At 41.6% G+C, this 23,147-nt stretch overlaps 1 protein-coding gene across 1 annotated transcript in view; it reads right to left on the bottom strand.

The window, feature by feature from the left end:
* TDRD5 (tudor domain containing 5) overlaps window positions 1-12,634 on the bottom strand; it is a 100,852-nt gene extending 88,218 nt beyond the window's left edge. Inside the window, exons 1-3 of the mRNA XM_036120958.2 lie at window positions 12,376-12,634; window positions 11,215-11,622; window positions 9,048-9,241 (exon numbers count right to left, since the gene is read on the bottom strand). Coding sequence (XP_035976851.2) covers window positions 9,048-9,241; window positions 11,215-11,622; window positions 12,376-12,607 — 834 coding nt within the window. The 5' untranslated portion in view covers window positions 12,608-12,634. The remainder of the gene's footprint in view (window positions 1-9,047; window positions 9,242-11,214; window positions 11,623-12,375) is intronic.
* Between the last annotated feature and the right edge of the window lie 10,513 nt (window positions 12,635-23,147).

Here is a 23,147-nt window from a genome sequence, read left to right as displayed (position 1 = left end):
AAAGAAAAAGAAATGGATAATAGACCTAAGAATTAAAATCAAAAAACTTCTAGAAGAAAACACAGAACATTTTTGTGACTTCATATTCAACAAAGTTTAGGTAGGCAAGAATCAAAAGAAAAATATAAGTAAATTAGATTTCAACAAAGTTAATGGCTTCTGCTTCATGAAAGACAGAACTAAGGAAATGAGACAAGCACAGACCAGGAGAAAGCATTTGCATAACATGTCTCTGGTAAAGGACTTGTACCCATTCATATATAATTCTTCCAACTCAACACAAATCTCAATTCTTAAGAATGAGCAAAGGATGTGAAGAGATACTTTAAGATTTACAAAAGGCAAATATGCATATGAAAAGATACCCAACATTATTCATCATTAGAGAAATTCCAATTAAAACCATAATGAAATACCACCACACACCCACTCAAATGACTGGTATTTTTTAAATTAACAATACCAAATGTTAACAAAGATGCAGCTAGAACTCTCTTATGTAGTTCACAGGAACGTAAAATCGTACAGCCACTTTAGAAAACAGTTCAGCAATTTCTTATAAAGTGAAACATATACTTACTAAATGACCCAACAATCCTACTCCTAGGTATTTACCTAAGAGAACTGAAGTCCACAGTCATACAAGGCATATGCAAATGTTCAAAGTAGCTTTATATGTAAATACCCCAAAAAGGAAACAACCCAAATATCATCTAATGGGAGTAGGTAACAAATTGAAGTATATCAATACAGTGGAATGATACGCAACAAAAAAAGTAACAAAAGCATCATGCTAAGAAGCTAAACACAAAAGCTAGATGCTATTTAATTCCATTTAGATGAAACTCTTAAAAAGTCAAACTCACAGAAAGCAGTGATTTTTATATCTGTGGCTATAGCTGGGAAAAGAGATCAATTACAAAGCAGCATAATGGAACTTTTTGAAAATGATGGAAATGGTTTCTTGATTTTGATGGTGATTACGTGACTGGCTACATTGTCAAAACTCAAATTGTACATTTTAAATGGGTAAATTTTACTGTACCTAAATTGTTACTAAAGCTAATTTTTTTTAAGTTATACAGGTAAGGCACTTTTATGTCTTGAATTTAATTTCCATGTGCTTATTCTGAACTCTACTTAAGCTGTCATCTTGCATGGATTGAGAAGGAAGACGGCGGAGGAGTAGGGGACCCTAATTTCATCTGGTTCCTGGAATTCAGCTAGATAGCTATCAAATCATTCTGAACACCTGCGAACTCAACTGGAGATCTAAGAAAAGAATTGCTCAATTCTACAAATAGAAAAGCGACCACTTTTTGCAAGGTAGGAGGTGTGGAGAAGTGAACCCAAGAAGATATATCAGAAGATAAACCCCGGAGGGAGGGAGCCAGCTACCAGAAAGTGATATAGCAGTGGAGTGCAAAATTAGAACTTTTAGAAATGTGTTCCAGTGAGGGAAGTCCCTGCCTGAAAGGTGCTCAGGTGGCCAAACGGGCAGAATCCTAGGTGGAACAGTGTGGTCTCAGGATCCCCAGGGTCACAGAAGGAACAGGGGTGCCTGAGTGCAGCAGAGTTCCCAAGCATCAGAGCAGGGAAGCCGGCTGCTATCCTCGAGCCCAGGAGTGGGCTTTCAGCTCGGTGTTGCCATTAACCCCGAGCCGGGGCATGGTAGGGCAACTGCTCTCCAAGCAGGGGCCTATCAAGAGGCAGAACCACAGCAAGACCCCATCCCTGCCATGGGAGGAGCAGTCCCAGTGCACACTGCAGGAGTCTTTAAGTTTGGAAACTCGATAAGGGTCATGTGCCTGAGATAAACACTCAGTCACAGGCTGGGTGAACACAGTGCCCACAGAAACCAGGGACACAAGAGTGAGTGATTCCTTTTCCCTGAGGGTGCACTAAACACTGGGGTGTGCAAATTTTCAGCTCCAGGGCTGGAGATCGGGGCACCACCATTTTCATGTTCATTTCCATCCCCAAAGTGGGGCAGAAAGCTTTCAGAAACAAAAGCCACATAGAGCAATGTGAAGCAGCTTACACTGAGCCTGGCCCCCTGGCAAGGGTGGTACAATTCCGCAGGGGGCAAAGACACCTGAGAATCAGTGCAACAGGCTCCTCCCCCAGAAGACCAGGAGGAACATCTGGCTAATACCAAGTTTACCGATCACACAGAACTGCAAAACTCCAGCACTAGGATAAAATAGTATGTAGATTTGGGGTTTCTTCTCATGATTCCTTAGTATTTAATTTCAATTTTTTTTCTTTTTTTCCTTTTCAACTGTTTCTTATTTTATGAACTCTTTAAGTCTTGTTTAATTTTCATTTTTACAGTTACATTTTTATATATATTCTTTATTTTTGGCTTCCTTTCATTATATTCAACTTTATTTTTGTGTATATATATATATATATATATATATATATATTTCTCTTTCCTGACAATTTTGGGATCTAGATTCTTCTAACAGACCAAAATACACCCAGGACCAAGGGTATTGCTCTGTTCAGTCCACCTGTTGGATTATATTCTCTCTTCTTCCTTTTTTTGGTTTCTGATCTCTTCTGATTTTTTAGTATATATTTTGATGGGGTCATGGTTGCTATATTTGTATTTTGTTCTCTTGTTCATCTATTCTTCTCTAGATAGAATGACAAGATGGAAAAACTTACCCCAGAAAAGAAAACAAGTGGCAGTACTAACTGCCAGGGAATTAATCAATATGATCATAAGATGTCAGAGCTAGAATTCAGAATAACAATTATAAAGATACTAGCTGGGCTTGAAAAAAGCATAGAAGACACTAGGGAATCTCTTTCTGGAGAAATAAAAGAACTAAAATCTAATCAGGTTGAAATCAAAAAGGGTATTACTGAGATGCAATCAAAAATGGAGTGTCTAACTGCTAAGATAAATGAGGAAGAGAAAATTGGTGATAGAGAAGATAAAACGATGGAGAATAAAGACACTGAGAAAAAGAGATAAAGAACTACTGGATCATGAGGGGAGAATTTGAGAGATAAGTGATACCATAAAGCGAAACAATATTAGAATAATTGGGGTACCAGAGGAAGAGGAGAAAGGGGAGGCAAAAGGTATATTGGAACAAATTATAGCTGAGAACTTCCCTAATCTGGGGAAGGAAACAGGCTTTCAAGTCCAGAAGGCACGGAGAATCTCCCTCAAAATCAATACAAATAGGTCAACACCTGGACATGTAATAGTGACGGTTACAAATCTCAGAGACAAAGAGAAAATCCTGACAGCAGCTCAGGACAAGAGGTCCTTAACCTACAAAGGAAGAAACATAAGGCTGAAAGCAGACCTAGCCACAGACACCTGGCAGGCCAGAAAGGACTGGAATGATATAGTCAGGGTGCTAAATGAGAAAAACATGCAGCCAAGAATACTTTATCCAGCAAGGCTGTCACTCAAAATAGGAGAGAGAAAAATCTTCCAGGACAAACAAACTAAAAGAATTTGTGATCACTAAACCAGCCCTGCAAGAAATATTAAAGGGGATCCTTTAAATGAAGAGAGAGCTTCGTTTAAACAACTTAGACCAGAAAAGAACAGAGACAATATATAGAAACAGTGACTTAACAGGTAATACAATGGCACTAAATTCATCTCTCTCAATAGTTACTCTGAATGTAAATGGGCTAAATGCTCCAATCAAAAGACAAGGGTATCAGATTGGGTAAAAAAGCAAGACCCATCCATATGCTGTCTGCAAGAGGCTCATTTTAGACCCAAAGATACCTCCAGATTGAAAGTGAAGGGGTGGAGAACCATTTATCATGCTAATGGATATAAAAATAAAGCTGGGGTGGGAATCCTTATATCAGACAAATTAGGTTTTATTTATTTTTTTTTTTTTTTAAAGATTTTATTTATTTATTTGACAGAGAGAGAGAGCAAGAGCAGGAACACAAGCAGGGGGAGTGGGAGAGGGAGAAGCAGGCTTCCCGCCGAGCAGGGAGCCCGATGTGGGACTTGATCCCAGGACTCTGGGATCATGACCTGAGCCGAAGGCAGACGCTTAATGACTGAGACACCCAGGTGCCCCGACAAGTTAGGTTTTAAACCAAAGACTATAATAAGAGATGAAGAAGGTCACTATATCATAATTAAAGGGTCTATCCAACAAGAAGATCTAACAATTATAAATATTTATGCACCTAACATGGGAGGAGCCAATTATATAAGCCAATTAATAACAAAATTAAAGAAACACATTGATGATAATAATAAAAATAGTAGATGACTTTAACACCCCACTCACTGCAATGGACGGATCATCTAAGCAGAAAATCAACAAGGAAACAATGGCTTTGAATGACGCACTGGACCAGATGGACTTCACAGATACATTCAAAGCATTCTATCCTAAAGCAACAGAATACACATTCTTCTCGAGTGCACATAGAACATTCTCCAGAATGGAAAACATACTGGGTCACAAATCAGGTCTCAACCGGTACCAAAAGAGTGAAATTATTCCCTGCATATTTTCAGACCACGGTGTTTTGAAACTGGAACTCAATCACAAGAGGAAAGTTGGAAAGAACTCAAATACATGAGGCTAAAGAGCATCCTACTAAAGAATGAATGGGTCAACCAGGAAATTAATGAAGAATTAAAAAATTCATGGAAACAAATGAAAATGAAAACACAACTGTTCAAAACCTTTGGGATGCTGCAAAGGCAGTCCTAAGAGGGAAGTACATAGCAATACAAGCCTTTCTCAAGAAACAAGAAAGGTCTCAAATACACAACCTAACCCTACACCTAAAGTTGCTGGAGAAAGAAGAGCAAATAAAGCCTAAACCCAGCAGGAGAAGAGAATTAATAAAGATTAGAGCAGAAATCCATGAAATAGAAACCAAAAGAACAGAACTAATCAACGAAACTAGGAGCTGGTTCTATAAAAGAATTAGTAAGATCAATAAACCCCTGGCCAGACTTATCAAAAAGAAAAGAGGAAAGGACCCAAATTAATAAAATCATGAATGAAAAAGGAGAGATCACAACCAACACCAAAGAAATGCAAACAATTATAAGAACATATTATGAGCAACTACATGCCAACAAATTAGGCAATCTGGAAAAAATGGATGCATTCCTAGAAACATATAAACTACCAAAACTGAGCCAGGAAGAAACAGAAAATCTGAACAGACCCATAACCAGCAAGGAAACCAAAGCAGTAACCAAAAATCTACCAACAAAGAAGAGTCCAGGGCCGGATGGCTTCCCAGGGCAATTCTACCAAACATTTAATGAAGAATTAATACCTATTCTTCTGAAGCTGTTTCAAAAACTAAAAAGGGAAGAAAACTTCCAAATTCCTTCTATGAGGCCAGCATGACCTTGATTCCAAAACCAAAGACCCCACCAAAAAGGAGAATTACAGACCAATATCCCTGATGAACATGGGATGCCAAAATTCTCACCAAGATACTAGCCAATAGAATCCAACAGTACATTAAAAGGATTATTCACCACGACTAAATGAAAGTTATTCCTGGGCTGCAAGGGTGGTTCAACATTTGCAAATCAATCAATGTGACACACCCCACATTAATAAAAGAAAGGACAAGAACCATATGATCCTCTCAACAGATGCAGAAAAAGCATTTGACAAAGTACAGCATCCTTTCTTGATTAAAACTCTCCACAGTGTAGGGATAGAGGGAACATACATCAATAGCATAAAAGCCATCTACAAAAAGCCCACAGCAAATATCATTCTCATTGGGGGAAAACTGAGAGCTTTTCCCCTAAGGTCAGGAACACGGCAGGGATGTCCACTATCACCACTGTTGTTCAACATAGAAGTCCTAGCCTCACAAACAGACAATAAAAAGAAATAAAAGGTATGTGAATAGGCAAAGAAGTCGTCAAACTCTTACTCTTTGCAGATGACATGATACTCTATATGGAAAACCCAAAGACTCCACCCCAAAATTGCTAGAACTCATACAGGAATTCAGTAAAGTGGCAGGATATAAAATCAATGCACAGAAATCAGTTGCATATCTATACACTAACAATGAGACAGAAGAAAGAAAAATTAAGGAATCGATCCCATTTACAACTGCACCCAAAACCATAAGATACCAAGGAATAAACCTTACCAAAGAGGCCAAGGATCTGTACTCAGAAAACTATAGAACGCTCATGAAAGAAATTGAGGAAGACACAAAGAAATGGAAAAATGTTCTATGCTCATGAATTGGAAGAACAAATATTGTTAAAATGTCTATGCTACCTAAAGCAATCTACACATTCAATGCAATCCCTACCAAAATACCATCGACTTTTTTCACAGAGCTGGAACAAATAATCCTAAAATTTGTATGGAACCAGAAAAGACCCCAAATAGTCAAAGGAATGTTGGGGGGAAAAAAAAAAAAAAAACTGGTGGCATCACAATTCCAGACTTCCAGCTCTATTACAAAGCTGTCATCATCAAGACAGTATGGTACTGGCACAAAAACAGACACACAGATCAATGGAACATAATAGAGAGCCCAGAAATGGACCCTCAACTCTATGGTCTACTAATCTTCGACAAAGCGGGAAAGAATGTCCAGTGGAAAAAAGACAGTCTCTTCAATAAATGGTGCTGGAAAAATTAGAGAGCCATATGCAGAAGAATGAAACTGGACCATTCTCTTATATCATATACAAAGATAGACTCAAAATGGATAAAGACCTCAGTGTGAGACAGGAATCCATCAAAATCCTAGTGGAGAACACAGGCAGCAAACTCTGTGACCTCAGCCACAGCAACTTCTGGCTAGATAGGTCTCCAAAGGCAAGGGAAACAAGGGCAAAAATGAACTACTGGGACTTCATCAAGATAAAAAACTTTTGCAAGGCAAAGGAAACAGTCAACAAAAACAAAAGACAACTGACGGGTGCCTGGGTGGCTCAGTCGTTAAGCATCTGCCTTCGGCTCAGGTCATGATCCCTGGGTCCTGGGATTAAGCCCCGCATCGGGCTCCCTGCTTGGCGGGAGGCCTGTTTCTCCCTCTCCCACTCCCTCTGCTGTGTTCTCTCTCTCACCGTGTCTCTGTCAAATAAATAAAATCTTTAAAAAAAAAAAATAAAAAGACAACTGACAGAATGGGAGAAGATATCTGCAAATGTCTCATCAGATAAAGGGCTAGTATCCAAAATCTATGAAGAACTTATCAAACTCAACACCCAAAAAATAAATAATCCAGTTAAGAAATGGGCATTTCTCCAAAGAAGACACACAAATGGCCAACAGACACGTGAAAAAGTGCTCAACATCACTTGGCATCAGGGAAATACAAATCAAAACCTCAATGAGATACCACCTCACACCATTCAGAATGGCTAAAATTAACAAGTCAGGAAATGACAGATGTTGGCAAGGATGCAGAAAAAGGGGAACCCTCCTACACTGTTGATGGGAATGCAAGCTGGTGAAACCAATCTAGAAAACAGTACGGAGGTTCCTCAAAAAGTTGAAAATAGAGCTACCCTATGACCCAGCAATTGCACTAATTGAGTATTTACCCCAAAGATACAAACATAGTGACCGAAGGGGCACCTGCACCCCAATGTTTATAGCAGCAGTGTCCACAATAGCCAAACTATGGAAAGAGCCCAGATGTCCAACAACAGATAAACTGATAAAGATGATGTGGTATATATATACAATGGACTATTACTCAGCCATCACAAAAATGAAATCTTGCCATTTGCAAGGACGTGGATGGAACTAGAGGGTATTATGGTAGGCGAAATAAGTCAGTCAGAGGAAGACAATTATCCTATGACTTCACTCATATGTGGAATTTGAGAAACAAGACAGAGGAGCATAGAGGAAGGGAGGGAAAAATAAAACAAATCGAAATCAGAGAGGGAGACAAACCCTAAGAGACTCTTAACTATAGAAAACAAACTGAGGGTTGCTGGAGGGGAGTGGTTGGGGGCATGGGGTAACTAGATGATGGGCATTAAGGAGGGCACGTGATGTAATGAGCACCGGCTGTTATATACAACTGATGAGTCACTGAACTCTATCTCTGAAACTAATACACTGTTAATTGAATTTAAATAAAATATAATTAATTTTTAATGCAAAAAAAAGGTTATCTTGCTAATTTAACCAGGCCTTTCTTGGTTATATTCTAGTAGCTTTTGTTGAAAAATCCTTCAGTGTATACATAGTCAAAAAAATACCAGCACTGTAGTGCTCAGGCCAGCCATTCGAGTGAAGATATCCACGAGGTAAGTTGCAAATATACTTCTAGGACTTTGGTGAGAAGCTGAAACTAGAGAGAGATTTGAGGGTCATCTGCAGAAAGTACAGGTACCCCTTGCTTTTCAAAAGTTCACACTATGCCCCTTTGCTTTTATGAAGGATCTAGAGTTAGTTCTTGTTTTTGCTAATTCAAAGAAATCGAAAGAGGATTTTCAGAAGTGAAAACAGCATCCAGCATTTGTTTTGCAATGAGTGGTTATAGGGGCTATGTGCACTCTGAGCAGCCGGAGAGGCACCGCCAACCTCCTTCCCCAAGAACTTCATTCAGCATCAAGCTATGGTGGCTTGATGCTGTGCTTTATCTCATTTATTTTGTGTGTCAATTACCAAGGTAAGTCCTAAGGTATCAGAAAAACCATTAGCAAGATGTGTCTTAAGGTATCAGAAATGCCCACTAGAGATTATTTTGAGGGTCTGGGAATGTTCAAAATAATTTCCATATAAATTAATGGTAACTGTTTCCTTGCTTTATACCAGTTCAACTTAAGAAAGCTTTCCTAGGAACACTTTACTTTCGAATATCAGGGGAAACCTGTCAAAGAAACCATAGGAACTGATAAAATTGTACTTTTTTCCCAGTGCCACCTCTTACTAGCTAATAATCAACACAACCATAGAAAATGCTCAAATACGAAATGACTTTAATTTTAAAAGGTAAGCTTTTCCATCAGTTCTAAGTAATAAATACTGAATTTAAACACATTTTTGGTGTATTTATATCTCCAAAATCAGATCTCTTACCTGGTTTAATTTTTCAGTGTGATTCAGCCTTGAAGTCTCTACTGCACTTGACTTAAAAGTCTTTTCCACGTTCAATATTTGCCTCGGTAGTTCCATGTTTGAAGTGGGTTGTGAAAAGCGGGCCTTTGCAACTGGGGAGCCTGTGGAGTACGACCCCTGCTTCATTCTAAAAGGCTGAGTAAACATTTTCCCTCCTTTTGTGAATAAAAGAACAGAGAAAAGTTGTCACTAACGATTTCTACTTTATTTTCCGGTGGTTATCTATAGAGGCTACTGTGACCTAACTGCCCTCAACTCTGAAATAACAATTAAGGAAAGTAAGCTTATGTTTTCATATTGCCAAATAAAATCTACATACAATGGAAGAGATTCTCGTCATCTATAGACGAAAACCAAGAGATCATTAAGTGTGTTACTGAAAAGGTTGGGGCTACCTAAAAACTCCACTTAAGGCCACCTGAATATAATTACAAAGAGGGAGGTTTCAATAGGTAAAAACCTAAAAAGCTGTGTCCTGTTTAGGAGGTCAAAAAGCCTCCAAGTAAGGAGTCTGCTTAAAATTATGCTTCTCAAACCACACAATCACCTAGTAGTATGGGAGCAAGAAAGGGGAATAAAAAAGCTACAGAATAAAGGATATTCTAGAGTACAGATATTTTTCTTCAAGATCTGTAGGAGGAAAATACCACTGGGGAGATATATGTTGATGTACAACACGAACGATCTATCACTAGACTTCATTATAGCTTAGCTTTTACCATAAGATCAAGCGCGCGCGCGCGCGCACAAACACACACACACACACACACACACACAAATTGTTTCCAATGTATCCTGATGACAGGATGAAGGGTCCACAGATGGGAAACATGAACAATCCAATCACTGGGAAGGAATATCGCTCCCCTCATTCAATAAGTTGGCAAACTGCTTTATACAAGTCAACCTCTTGTAAGTTTAACAGCATGATGAGTTTGTATCCCTAAGTTTGAGCAACTCAAGAATACTCACTGGCCCCTGCAGTCTTCCCTGACCAGAGCATGTAAACACCCTAGGATATCTTCATCAAATTATACTTCCTATCATAGTTTAAGTATTGGTTTCTACACTTGGGACTTTCTCATGGTTTCACCTACATTACTCTAAATACAGATTTTAGAGAAAAAGAAAAATCACTGAAATAGGCATAGAAATTCTCCAAATACACTCAGTGTATAGATTCTGTACTGTCAAGGATCTAGTGAGGCACCATAAAAATGATCACATTGGTCTTCTGAGACTTTGAGACAGTGATTCAGGGACGAAAGGCACAGCATAGGGACTACAGTCAATGGTATTGTAATAATGTGGTAGCTATACTGTGGTGAGCACAGCATACGTACAAAGTTGTCAAATCACTATGTTGTACACCTGAAAATAATGGATCATTGTGTGTCAACTATACTTCAATAAATATATACATTAAAAAAACAAAAACAAGAGGGACAACAACTGGGTAAGAAAAGCACTGAACAGTATTAAGAGCTGAGTATCAAACCCTGGCTGTAACACTTTCCTAGTCATGCAACTTTGGAAAAGTCATTTAACTTTCCTGAGCTTTCTTTTCCTTATCTCTAAGATTGGGTTATTCACCCTTCTATGGTGTGGCAATGAGAATCCAAGGTAAAACGCTAAATAAGGTGGTTATAGTTACACTACATAAATTACTGCAGTGCTTGCTAGGTTATCAAAGATCTGTGCCAGCAAAAATTAGATGGCAAATGTGACCAGTATTTTTTTTTAATCTCATTTCCCACGTTATAGCTTTACATGAACACACAGGACTCATGTTCATTTACAGTGCTCCAGAGAAAGCAGATCTTGTGTTTTTATAGTAACAGCTACCACTTATCATAAGCTTACTAAATGCGAGGCACTTTTCTGAGTTCATCTCATTTAATCCTCAGCACAACTCCAAGAGGCAAGTATTATTATTCCTAATCTGGAGGAGGAACCTAAGACTTAGACGTTTTAAGTAACTTGCTCGAGATCACTCAGCCAGCAAGTGGGAGCGCCAGGATGCACCTTTTGACAAACTCTGGGAGCTGAGACATTACACACTTCCATAGCCAGGACTGCTCCAAATTCTGCTAACCCACAATACAGTGACTAATGCTCGCATGCTTACCTGTTGGCCATCCTCTCTGCTTTTCCTCTGATACGCCCTTCTTTAGCATCAACAAAGAACCTGCTCTGGTCTGCTCTACAGAAATGACATCCGAAGCAGCATTAAGCACTTCAAACATAGAGAGGAATCCATACTGCACATACTGGAATGAACGTCCAAATCGTCTGACAAATGCCTTCTCAAAATCAGAAAGGAGAACAGGAGATAACGCCAAGAGGTCTTTCAACTCACTCTTCACAACAGCTGGAAGAATGGGGGGCACCCTTCCTCGGTAAGGTACTCGCCGACGGGAGCTCGGCCCAGAGCAAACACTGGCCCTTCCCTTCTGCACGGAGTTTCGAACCTTTTGGCTGCTCCTCTGTTTTGCAACCAAACTTGCTATTCCTTTGGTGGATTCATCTGGAATGGCTAAGGAGGTGTGAAAAAAGAAATCATATTTAGGTGAAAACTTAACTCCTTTCTTTATCCTTTGCATCTGTGGTTATATAGACAATTCTTAACTCTCCAAGGAGCTGTGTATCTAGGTAGCATTATAAACATGAACCCTTGGTTCCTCCATTTCTTGTACTTTACAACCACTTGTTAGCTCCTCTACCAGAGGATGAAGACAGAAAGATAAATCCCAGTATTTAGCATTACCGCTGACTCCTGAAATACCTGAAACTCTCAAGATGAACAAACTTCCCTGCAATGTTTGTTTCATGAAATTTAAAACATGAGTTCATAATTTAAAATTCCCATTGTTATGCTTCTCCCAATTTAAGGTGCAATCTGAAATCATATGTAAACTGTAGTTTTTGTGAATGCACCTTTCTCTGGGGAAAGATTTCTTGATTTTGCTAAAGCTTTCACTCTTCCCACAACCTCAAAGGTAACCATGAACCCTCTCCCCCTCAAAATATTAAAATCCCCTCGCTGGGATGCAGGATAATTGCTATATGCAGGATAACTGCTATAACAATTCAAGTTTTTATTTCAATTCCAGTTAAATCCAGTGTTATATTAGTTTCAGGTGTACAGTATAGGGATTCAACACCATGCATCACCCGGTGCTCATCACAAGTGCACCCCTTAATCCCTATCACCTATTTATTTGCTAGAATAATTCCTTCCTAAGTAATCATTATTGCTTAGCTTATAGATCTTAAATCTTAAGCTTACCTTTCAGTATTACAGTACCATCCCCACAGGGGCAGACAGTGACAACATCAGGCATGTCCAACACCAGCTCCATAGTTGACCGATAGCCAAGGATTCGGAGTGGCAAATGGCTGCCAACCATCAAAAGGTACTCCTTTTCCAACTGCTGTGGGGTCAAACCATCTTTGGTGGAAATGAGAAGTGACCTTATTTCTTTCCTCAGGCATTCCTGTACACGCTCTTGTTCAGACATTGCACCTTACCGGATTTAAGATAGAAACATGGCTCATGAGAAAAGCAAATAAACCCAAGTTGGGCGGGGGGTGTTAAAAGGATCAATAGTGGAATATAAACAACCAAGAAGCGAGTTCTAAAGGTGATAAAGCAGAAGCAAAACCGTGAGGGTTCTCTGAAACGCTGCATTTCGCAAAGCCCTCACACAATTCAAACTCTAAATCTCAACCTGTGTTGATTAAGCTGCACGCCTGAGAAATCACCGCCCCTGGCTAATGTGTGCGAAGTCCCAAGTTCCGGGCTCGTTGGGTTTTGTGTTTTGTTTTGTTTTGCTGAAGCATTAACAAGGGTTTGTTTGGGGTCTTAGTCTACACCGCAAACTTCGCATCAGACAGCATCCGTCGTCGACGCTGGGAAAAGGCCCGGGAAGGAGGCAAACGCAATACCGCCTTCCCCAGCCCACGGAGAGGGCTCCAGGTGAAGACCTCGCACCAGCGTACCTGCTCCGGCCCAGACCGACCGGGAGGCCGCCCGCTTCCTCTTACCCAAGTCAACGACCTCCTTTTTGCCGGGGCCAAGGGGTCCCCTCCCCGCCCCCAACGTCTCTCCCCGCCCCAGGCGGTGTGAGCAGCTCTCCTTCCCGCGACCCCGACTGCCCACGCCGCGGGGTGGAAGGCCGGCGGGCGGCAGGCAGGTGGCGCGCCGCCCCTCACCCGTGTCGCCCACAGCGCGGGCGCTGCCGTTGCGGGCCGGGCCGGTCAAAGGGGTTCTCCCGCCCAGCCGCCGACGAGGAGCAGCGCCAAGGAGCCCGCGCGCCTGCGCACCAGTGCCCGAGGGCGGGCGGCCTGCGACCCGGCGCCGCGGTCCAGCCCCGGGGGCGCGCGGCCGGTGCGACCGTTGGGCAGGGCCGGTCGCTCGGGGGTCGGGGCTGGGGGACTGGGCGGCGCGGGGCCGCCAGACCGGTCTCTCGGGCAGCGTTGGCTCCCTCGGGGGATCGCCGGCGCCTACCTCCTCCGACGTGGCTGGGAGACGCGAGGTGGGGCTGCGGTTCGAGAACCTCTCCGACCACCTCCCCGGCCTGGCAGGGGCGGGGACAGGGGGCCGTCCGCCCTAGCGATGCGCAGGCAGGAGGAGGGGGGGAGGGGGCCTCGAGGTTCTGAACTTGGGTGTGCCTCAGAATCACCTGTGGAGCTTATTGAAGTTGGGGGCGGGGAGGGGAGAGAATGATACCCGAATGATACCCAGGTCTGATCCGCAGAGATTCTGATTCAGCAAGCCTAACGCTGTTGGGGTAAAATTACAGGCGACCCTGAAGCTTGGTGGAGAATCACTGCAGAGCCAGATGCAACTTGGGCTCCCGGAAGAGAGCAGGCGGGGCGCGGAGAGCTTCTTGAATGAATGTGAAGAACCTTCCAGGTGCCACTGGAGACAAACGAGCTGGGAAACTAAAGAAGAGAATGTATTTGAAGAAATAACCTGGGGATGTGTTTACTGGATAGGGAGAATGAGCCAATTTTCTAAAGTCCTTGAAAACCAGAAAAAAGCTTAAGAGGTACAGAATAGGAATGGTATAAAGACCTCAAAATGTACAGTCTAATTAAAGGAACACAACAAACCAAAACATAACCAAGGAATCTGAATTAAGAAAACCTGTGCACACACCTGTACTTTATTTTCCATCTAAAATTCCATGACATGTTAAATCCAAAAAAGCTCTGGGAAAAATATGTTCCATCAACGAGCCAGGTATACTGAGGAATCCCTGAAAGACACATCATAGAAAAGATTTATGGGTTTATAGTAGAATGGACAAGGCAACAAAAAGGAAAGTGATGAGAGGTGAAAAATGAATCAGAAAGAATGGTGGTGAGGTTTGGGAGTTTAAAAAGAAGGAAAATGTCCCAGATGTGAAGAAAAACACATTTCAGATTAGAAGGGCCCACTGAGTCCTTAGAATAACTAATAAAAAAAGATCCCATCCTAGACAAAGCCTAGGAGAAAGGGAATCAAGAGATTTTATATAGAAAGAGATTACCTATAAAGCAATGAAATTGAGATTGCCATTGGATTTTTCAATGGAGCATTATCCTCAAAGCTGAAACTGGAATCCTTTATCCAGCCAAATCAGCATTACATGCAGAAAAAGAAAAAACATTGGTCGACATGTAAGATTCAGAAAGCTTATCAGGTCACTAAGTAACTTGAGAATGACTCCTGCAAAATGAACAATGAGTTGAAAAAAGTATCCCAGATTCTCATTCCCAATTATCTGAGATAACAGCTACCACATATTGAGCACTGACTCGATGCTCTTCACAAAGATTATCTAATTTTCTTCCCAGTTATTCTGAGAGAGATACAATTATGATCCCCACTTTAAAGTGAAGAAATGGATATACAGACATGAACAAAGATAGAACAAAGAGGGATAGTCAATAAAAACATAAAACTTATGAATGAATCTAGAAAGGTATCAGTGCATAATGTGTAAAAGGAGATCTTTAAAACGATATTCTGGAGCTAAATCCCAGACCAATAACGTGCAAACCAAGTGTCAGGGGCTGTTTGAGTTACTTGGGTAAGGAGACCCCATTGTAAGAGTAGCTGCAATTGGAGTCATCACTTGCTTGGGTTTCCAATAATGCACTGTCTTTTGTGGTATATAACCTGGGAAGTGAATGGGAATGAGGTGGGAATAATCACACTGGCATCCTTCACACCTTTGATGGGGACACTCACCTCTGCAATTCTCCTGGTATGTGATAGTGCTTTTAAGGTATTATTTTGCCCTCCACTTGGTGTTTCCTACCAGAAGAGCCCTTGCTCAGTGAGTGAATGTGCCAGCGCAGGAATTCTGTCAGTTACTCGGATTCCTATTCTAGCTCTTCACTTGGCAAGTAGCGTACATAACCACAGGATGGACTCACAGTCCCACCTGCCCTATCCAAAGGTGAACTTGGGCCCGAATTCAATTATCACCTAACCCCTGTAAGCTCAGAATGCTGATGGCAAACAGTGACATCTGGGGTCCCAGAAATTAGTGTTAGTTTAGAATTAGTAAGGTATAGTCACTGAAAAAATGTAGGTACTTCCTTTTCTTCAGAGCAGTTACCCTAAAAGGATCACAAGGCCTTTGGGGAAAAGCCAGGACGAAGGTTTGCAGGGCTTAGGGACAGCGTTTCAGCAGCGTCCTTAAGAATATTTGGCTACAGGGGCGCCTGGGTGGCTCAGTCGTTGAGCGTCTGTCTGCCTTCGGCTCGGGTCATGATCCCAGGTCCTGGGATCGAGCCCCGCATCGGGCTCCCTGCTCGGCGGGAAGCCTGCTTCTCCCTCTCCCACTCCCTCTGCTGTGTTCCCTCTCTCACTGTATCTCTCTCTGTCAAATAAATAAATAAAATCTTTAAAATATATATATATATTTGGCTACATTCAACAGGCTCTGGGATCTGATTTAGTTCTGGGAACAGGGTGACAAACCACGTCTCTCACTCATGAGATACCTCTGTTCCCCAGACCTGGAACTGTGTTTTGTTGGTTTGTTTGCTTTTGTTGTTACACAAACCGAAAAGACTTAGTGGGTTATTTGTCGAGTTCATTCCTTGGGATCCTGCCATTAATTAAGCACAACCAGAGAGTTGTGTGAGTTAGACCAACGTGTTTTCCACCCTGCTGCCTATTATGATGATCAGAGTTAATTCTGCTAATTAGCAGGCTCCCACGGGCCTCCTCCCAGCCCTGCTTGCCTCTGGGAGTGTGTTTCAATTGCAGCTGCTCCTACAGCTTTGCCGCCTTAGAAAACAGCCAGGAAAGTTTTTGTGTTTTTTTAATCTTCTGCAGCTTTAATATGTGCCTCATGACAGGAAGGAGAGGATCTGCAGATAAACAGAGGGAGTAGGTGAGTTAAAGCTCATCATAGAACCAATATAGCATTCCTACCTCCCAAAGTTGTTTTTTTTTTAACATTACGCCTGATTTGGGACCATTTGATGCCACTGTTCAATTCTAGTTCCCAAAGCAATTACTCCAACCTTTGCCATCCCTCCTACACTTTTTACCCAGTCCTACCTCACCACTAGAAAATGACTTCACTTGGACTCCCAGAGAAAATAGAGGCTCTCATGTACGAACCTCCTCAACTTCCAACCCAGGCCTCTACACCAGCCGCGCTCTCATCTTTCCTCCTGGTCTAAGCAGGGGAGGGCTCAACCATCCCACTCTTGAGTCTATCCTAACTCCTCTAGGACCATGACCTTTGGCTATGATTACCCAGTCCTGTATATTCAACATCTCCTTACAGACTCCTTTCCTATAACATAAAATTATGCTCGAATCCTTTTTATCTTACACAACACAGACACAGGGAGTGAGAGACAGAAACACACTCTTTTGACCTGTATACCTCTGTGGCCATTCCTGCATGGCCAAATCCTTGAATAAACAATCCACACATTTTTTTTTCCACTTTTTCATCCACCATTCACTAAGCAAGGAGACCGCTACTCTGCACAGTGTTCTTAAGTTACTTTTACCAAAATCATCAATGACAAATCTTGTAATTGACAAATCTTATGGACTTTTCAGTCTTTTCATCTTAGATGATCTCTGATGTTTACTCTTGATGTCCCCTCCTTTTGTGAAAAATCTCTCCTCAGTGGGTCTCTATGCTGCTGCACCAGGCTTGGCTCCCAGCTTTCTGCTCTATTTCCTATTTCTGATATTAAATGCCCACGTACCCCAGGGTCTGTCCTTGACCCTTCTCCTTTTTACTGTCCCCCTTCTTTCTGAGTGACCTTTTTCACTCTTATAATTTCAGCTTCGGCTGCCGCCTTCCAAAATAGCATGTTCATTTAAGCAACAAATATCTTTCAGCTCCTACTATGTTCCAGGCACTGTTCTAGAAGATGGGACTAAAACAGTGAGCAAAACAAAGGGCCTGTTCTCCTGAATCTTACCAAAGACAAGCAAAAGCAGACAAATATATATCAAGTAATGATAACTGCTCTTGAGAAAAATAAGCCAGGGTAAGGGAGTGAGAAGGGGCTGCTTTAAAAGGGAGTATTTAGAAAACATTGTTTAACCTCTATGACCGTGCTTCTCAAGTGTGATTCCAGAGCACCAGCATAACCTGAAAACTTGTTAGCTATGCCAATTCTTAGGCCTCAGCCCAGACCTGCTAAATCAGAAACGGTGGCGGGACAGGTGTGTCAGGTACGGCAGTGTGTTAATAAGCCCTCCAGGTGATTCTGATGCTGCTAAAGTGAGAACCGCCCCTCTAGAGCAGTTTCCCACCGCACGTGCCATGGATACATCACAGATGTGAAATCTAGTACTGATTTTCTCAGCCCACTGAGGCAGCTTCAGGGCTGGGGGGACAGCAGGTGTTGGGAGCCCGCCCCCCACAAAGTAGCCTCCATCCAGACTTTTCAAAGGCAATCAAGTGGGGTCAGCCGCAATGCCCACAGGCACCCAGGTATTAACGTAAGGCCATTCAACACTCACTGACAGGCTCGACAAGCTGGGCGCTGACGGATCTACTGCTTCAGGGCCGCCCCTGCGGCTAAGGACGAAGGTCCCCGACAGGGACGCAGAAGAGCCTGCGCAGCACGAAGGGAGGCCCGGGGCGGGGGCGTGGCTTCTGCTGGCCCCTCCCCCTCACTTCCGGCAGCTTCCCCTCTAGCTGCGCTGTGAAGGTTCGTTAGCGGCGCTTCGTGCTCCTGAAAGTATCATCGTTATTCTGAAATACTCCTTACTTTCGAAAAAATCTGACTGGATTTGAAATCCTTTTGCCTCATCACAAGAAGTGTGAAAATGACATTTGTTGGTGAAAGAAAAGATATTTGATTCTTTAACTTGCATAAATTTTCAAGTGGTTGTAAAAAAATAGCTTTAAAAAGCATGTCACAATGTATATTGAATTATTGTGTTATATACCTTAAATATATATAGTTTTTGTCAATTATACCTCAGAAGCTAGAAAATAAATACATAAATAAAAACAAAAATTGTGTGAACATGGAGTATCTGGGCCGCTCAGTTGATTAAGGGGCTGACTCTTGGTTTTAGCTCAGGTCGTGATCTCTTGGGTCAGGAGATGATTCCACATGGGGCTTGGTGCTCAGCAGGGAGTCTGCTTGAGATTCTCTCCCTCTGCCCCTCCCCCCAAAAATAAATCCTTTTTAAAAAATAAAGTGTACCTTACTTTTTTTAAATTGAGATATAATTGACATATAATACGTTGGTTTCAGGAATACAACATAAGGATTTGATATATATATTGCAAATGAGCACTACAATAAGTCTTAATAGTTAACTTCCATCCCCATACATAGTTTAAAAAAATATTTTTCTTGTAATGACTTTATAAGATCTACTTTCTCGGGTCACCTGGGTGGCTCAGTTGGTTAAGCATCTACCTTTGGCCGAGGTTATGATCCCAGGGTCCTGGGATTTAGCCCCGCGTCAGGCTCCCTGCTTCTCCCTCTCCCTCTGCCATTCCCTCTGCTTGTGCGTTCTCTCTCTCTCAAATAAATAAATAAAATCTTTTTTTAAAAATCTACTCTTATGCAATATAGTACTATTAACTACAGTCACCATGCTGTACTAAACATTTCCATTATTTATTTATTTTCTATCTGGAAGTTTGTAACTTTTGACTGCCTTCACCCATTTCAAGATTCTATTTTAAAATTGAAAATATTTTATTAGTATACAAATTTTCTGATATTGAATCCCTAATACTTCGCATTTTATTTTTACCATGATTATATATCAAAGATATAACTTTATCACCAAGCCTTTTATAGATACTGTCAAATCCCTTTGTTTGCCCCAGTATGCTATTCAAATACTATCATTTTCTATGTTTGTCATAATGGGCAAAGATTGGAAGCACTGCTCTAGGATCTCAATATCTCTCTTACCCTCCCTCTTTTTCTCTCTTCCTCCCCCTCCATCCCTTCTATAGCCCAACACTGAAACAGGTAATATATAAAATAACATCCTCAGGGTCACACAAGCCACCAGAAACAGGAAATGAATCATTTGTGATGGGAACAAATTCTAAACTGAAGTCTAATGGAGCCAAAGCTGCTCATGATCACTTTTCCATGTGCGACGTTCTCTTTCAGTCGTTCTCCCTCTTCCCTCCCACTTGGCAATCAGGAATACCTCCTGATTTGGAATGGAGGGTTACCTACAATCAAGGAATAACCTAGTGGGCACTAGGATGGGGCTTGGGGTAAAGGAAGTATGGAGTGGTTAACTGAGGTCAGCTCTGCTCTTAACTATAATGTCAAAACCTAAGGACACAAGGCCTAGGATCAGGCCATCGGACTTTTTTTTCCTGATCAGCTTTTTAAGTCCTAAAGGAAAGAGCCAAGAGGGCCCTCAATGCCTACAAAGCATCTAACTCAACCGGCCAAGGTAGAAGACCAGTTAGGGGTTAGGGCCCAAAGTTCAAGCCAGCAACAGAGCACATTGTTTGGAGAATCTATGCTCATGTGTCTCGAGGACCCAGCAGAGGAGGCTGCTGCCACAGTCAGCAATGGTGAAAGGTGAGGATCTTGGTCACCATCTGTCCTGATCTTCAACTCTAAATATTTGAGTGTCTACTGTACATTTTCACACAGATATACTATGGACACTGCTAGCTCAATAGGACTAACACTGAACTTATTGTGCCTACCTACCTTTAAACAAAAGCTCTTTCTTCCCTCATATCCCCTCAGTTGGACATCAGCCCCACTCACCCAGTCACTTTGACCAGAGAGTCATCACATTTTCATTGAAACATAACTCATATCCCCCCTCTCACCTGGATTATTGGAAGAGTCTCCTCACCAGTCTCTCTACCTCCATCCTCTGCCCATTTCAATTTACCTTCAATCTTGTCTACAAAGTCACTTTTCTAAATTGCCAATCTGGCCATATTATTCCTTGCTTATAAAGCTTTGATAGCTTCTTTTGCCTGTAAGATAAAATCCAAATTCTCTCATATGGTGTAAAAGGCTTTTCATTTCTTGGGCCGCCTACTTCTCTGGTCTCCTCCTTTGCCAATTTGTCAATGACCCAACACATATGAAGTCCTACCTCCTGTACTACCCCCTCTGGTGGAAGGCTCAGTTCTTGAAACCCACCTGAGGATCACCTGCCCATCTCGAGATATGGCTCAAACTCTGACTCCACCCAAAGAGAATTACCCCCTCCTCTCTATGGTCCTCATGGTACCATATAGATCAGGGGTACTCTATCAGAAGAAATTTTGTCCCTATTGGATACTTGGCAATGTCTGGAGATATTTTTGGTCACTGAAACTGAGAGTTTCACTTTATCACACCTGATTACACATCTGTTTCTCCCTATTAGGCTACAAATTCCTCAAGGGCAGGCCCCATATCTTACCTTTACGTCCTCAGAGGTGAGCAGGGCTAAACACATAGTAGGTGCTCACTAAGTATCTGTGAAGTGAATTAATGAGAGAAAAGTCAAGTCAGTCTTATCTCACCACTGTGCCTAACAAGCCAACAACTGCATGTCCAGACAAACAAGGTGGGGACATAGATGCACAAGATCCGTAGAGTTAGGGGAAGTGGGTCTGGCAGAAATGCCTTCAGTTATGACCAACTACTCGGTCCATGAAGGTCGAAATAGTCACCTTTCTCATGTCTTCTATCTCCTCACCACCTCCCTTATTAACCCATGTGGTCACCAAATTCTGTTGATTCTCTACCTGAGAACTAGCTCCCACACCTTGGCCATCGCCATGGTCAAAGCCCCCCACCAGCTCCCATCAGCACCACTTTTCTGTGCCCTCTTGCTTGGCTTCTCTGCCATCTACAAATTGAGAAAGTCAAATTAAGTCCCTGTAGTTTCTTCCAGCTCTAAAATGATAAGATTTGCAATCTTATCCAGTGACAATGAATTCCAGGTTTTCCATTAAATAATTCATATAAGTCAATATTCCTTCCATTTATCCATATATGGATATAAAATTTCAAAACACTAAACAGGAATAATTATAATTTAGAAAGCCTTAAAACCATCCACGACTTTATGTCTTGGAAACAAACTCGAAAGTCAACAACTATAATTGGTCCTCCCTACCTAGTAACCCCCTCACAGATGCCAGTCTCATAACAAATCCAAACAAGGAGTAAAGTATTAAGAGTACAAAAATGTGTACATGCACTTTCAACCAAGGGATGAGCAATACTTTCAATTAAAAAGGAATCTAAAAAGAAAACAGCAACATCATTGTAAGAACAGTGAGATAAGGACTCATTCTGCTACCTCAGCACTCCCCAACCCCTCCACCTTTCAGAGATGCTGGGTTGACCTTTTTCGAAGGAATGTGATGGTCTTTCTCGGATATCGTCATTGCCATCCATAACCCCGACAGCATTGTGTTATAAGCAGGCCCTTGTATTACTGTTATGTGTGGATACAGAAAACGAAGTACAGATTATGTAACTTATCCATGGTCCCACAGCAGGTCCCACTTATGTAATTTATCCAGGTCCCACAGCAGATTGAGAAGAAGCACCCAACATGCACTCCAATGCCAAGTAGGACCTTTTTCTCATCAGTTTTTCTCCTGCAAGAAATCCCTCTATCTTATTGGCAGACAGGGTGCAGTTTTGAGATTATCATTTGGCCAATTACTGGAGTAAAAACTGAGGTGCAAGTTTATTTTAGGAATGTATAGCTAGAACCCCAGATCAAATTAATTCACAAGAGAATCAAAGGCTGAGAAAAAATAATAAATGCTACAATCGGTTTCATGCTTTTCTGAACAGGGAAATCTTTACAGGATGATAAACTGTGTTTAATTGCAACTGTTAATTTGAGTGAATATTAAGTAATCATGATACTTTTTCCTCTATGGGCCCAATTCAGCTTCTGAATTTTTCTCAATGTCGTTCTCTAGGCAGGAACTATTAATTGAGTCAGGCACTCAGAGGAAACATTTGCCTCCCTTACGTCACCCATACAATAATCAGGTTTAGAGAGAAAAAACAAATCTATTTAAATTACTTTATTATCAATCTTGTAAATATAATTGTAAAATAATTATTTTATTCCTAGTGGCCTAACTTGGAATATATAAAAGAAAGTAGTGGAATGGTTTTTCCAGAGCCATGTAAGTTACTTCGGTCCCTTTAATAAGGTTTTTGAGAGGAAAACCTGTGTGAACTCTAAGTAGATATTGAAAAATACAAATAAACGAACCTTATTTCTGCCATCCTGATCTGAGCTGTTGGAGTAGAATCATAAATCTCGAATTTGAAGGGTTACCCATTCAGTGAGAAACAAGTGATCAATAGAGGGTAAAGGATAAATAAATGTATTCCATGTTTCAAGTTCCTCAGAAGCAAGTGGGGCAGCCCCCCTCCCCCCCAGTTCGCTGATAGATGGAGCTTGGCCAATGAACCTTGACAAAGTCCAAGTCCTGCCTTCATCAAGGAGGCATGCGAACAGAGCCTAGCCAAGGGCAAAAGCATCCCTTTCCTAAAACAAAAGTTAAACCCCTTCCGTTCTCTGATTCTTCAAGAAGCATTACA

Source organism: Halichoerus grypus, chromosome 7 (genome assembly GCF_964656455.1).
Source record: "Halichoerus grypus chromosome 7, mHalGry1.hap1.1, whole genome shotgun sequence".
NCBI classification, from domain to species: domain Eukaryota; kingdom Metazoa; phylum Chordata; class Mammalia; order Carnivora; family Phocidae; genus Halichoerus; species Halichoerus grypus.
This window is presented reverse-complemented; position numbering and strand designations above follow the sequence as displayed.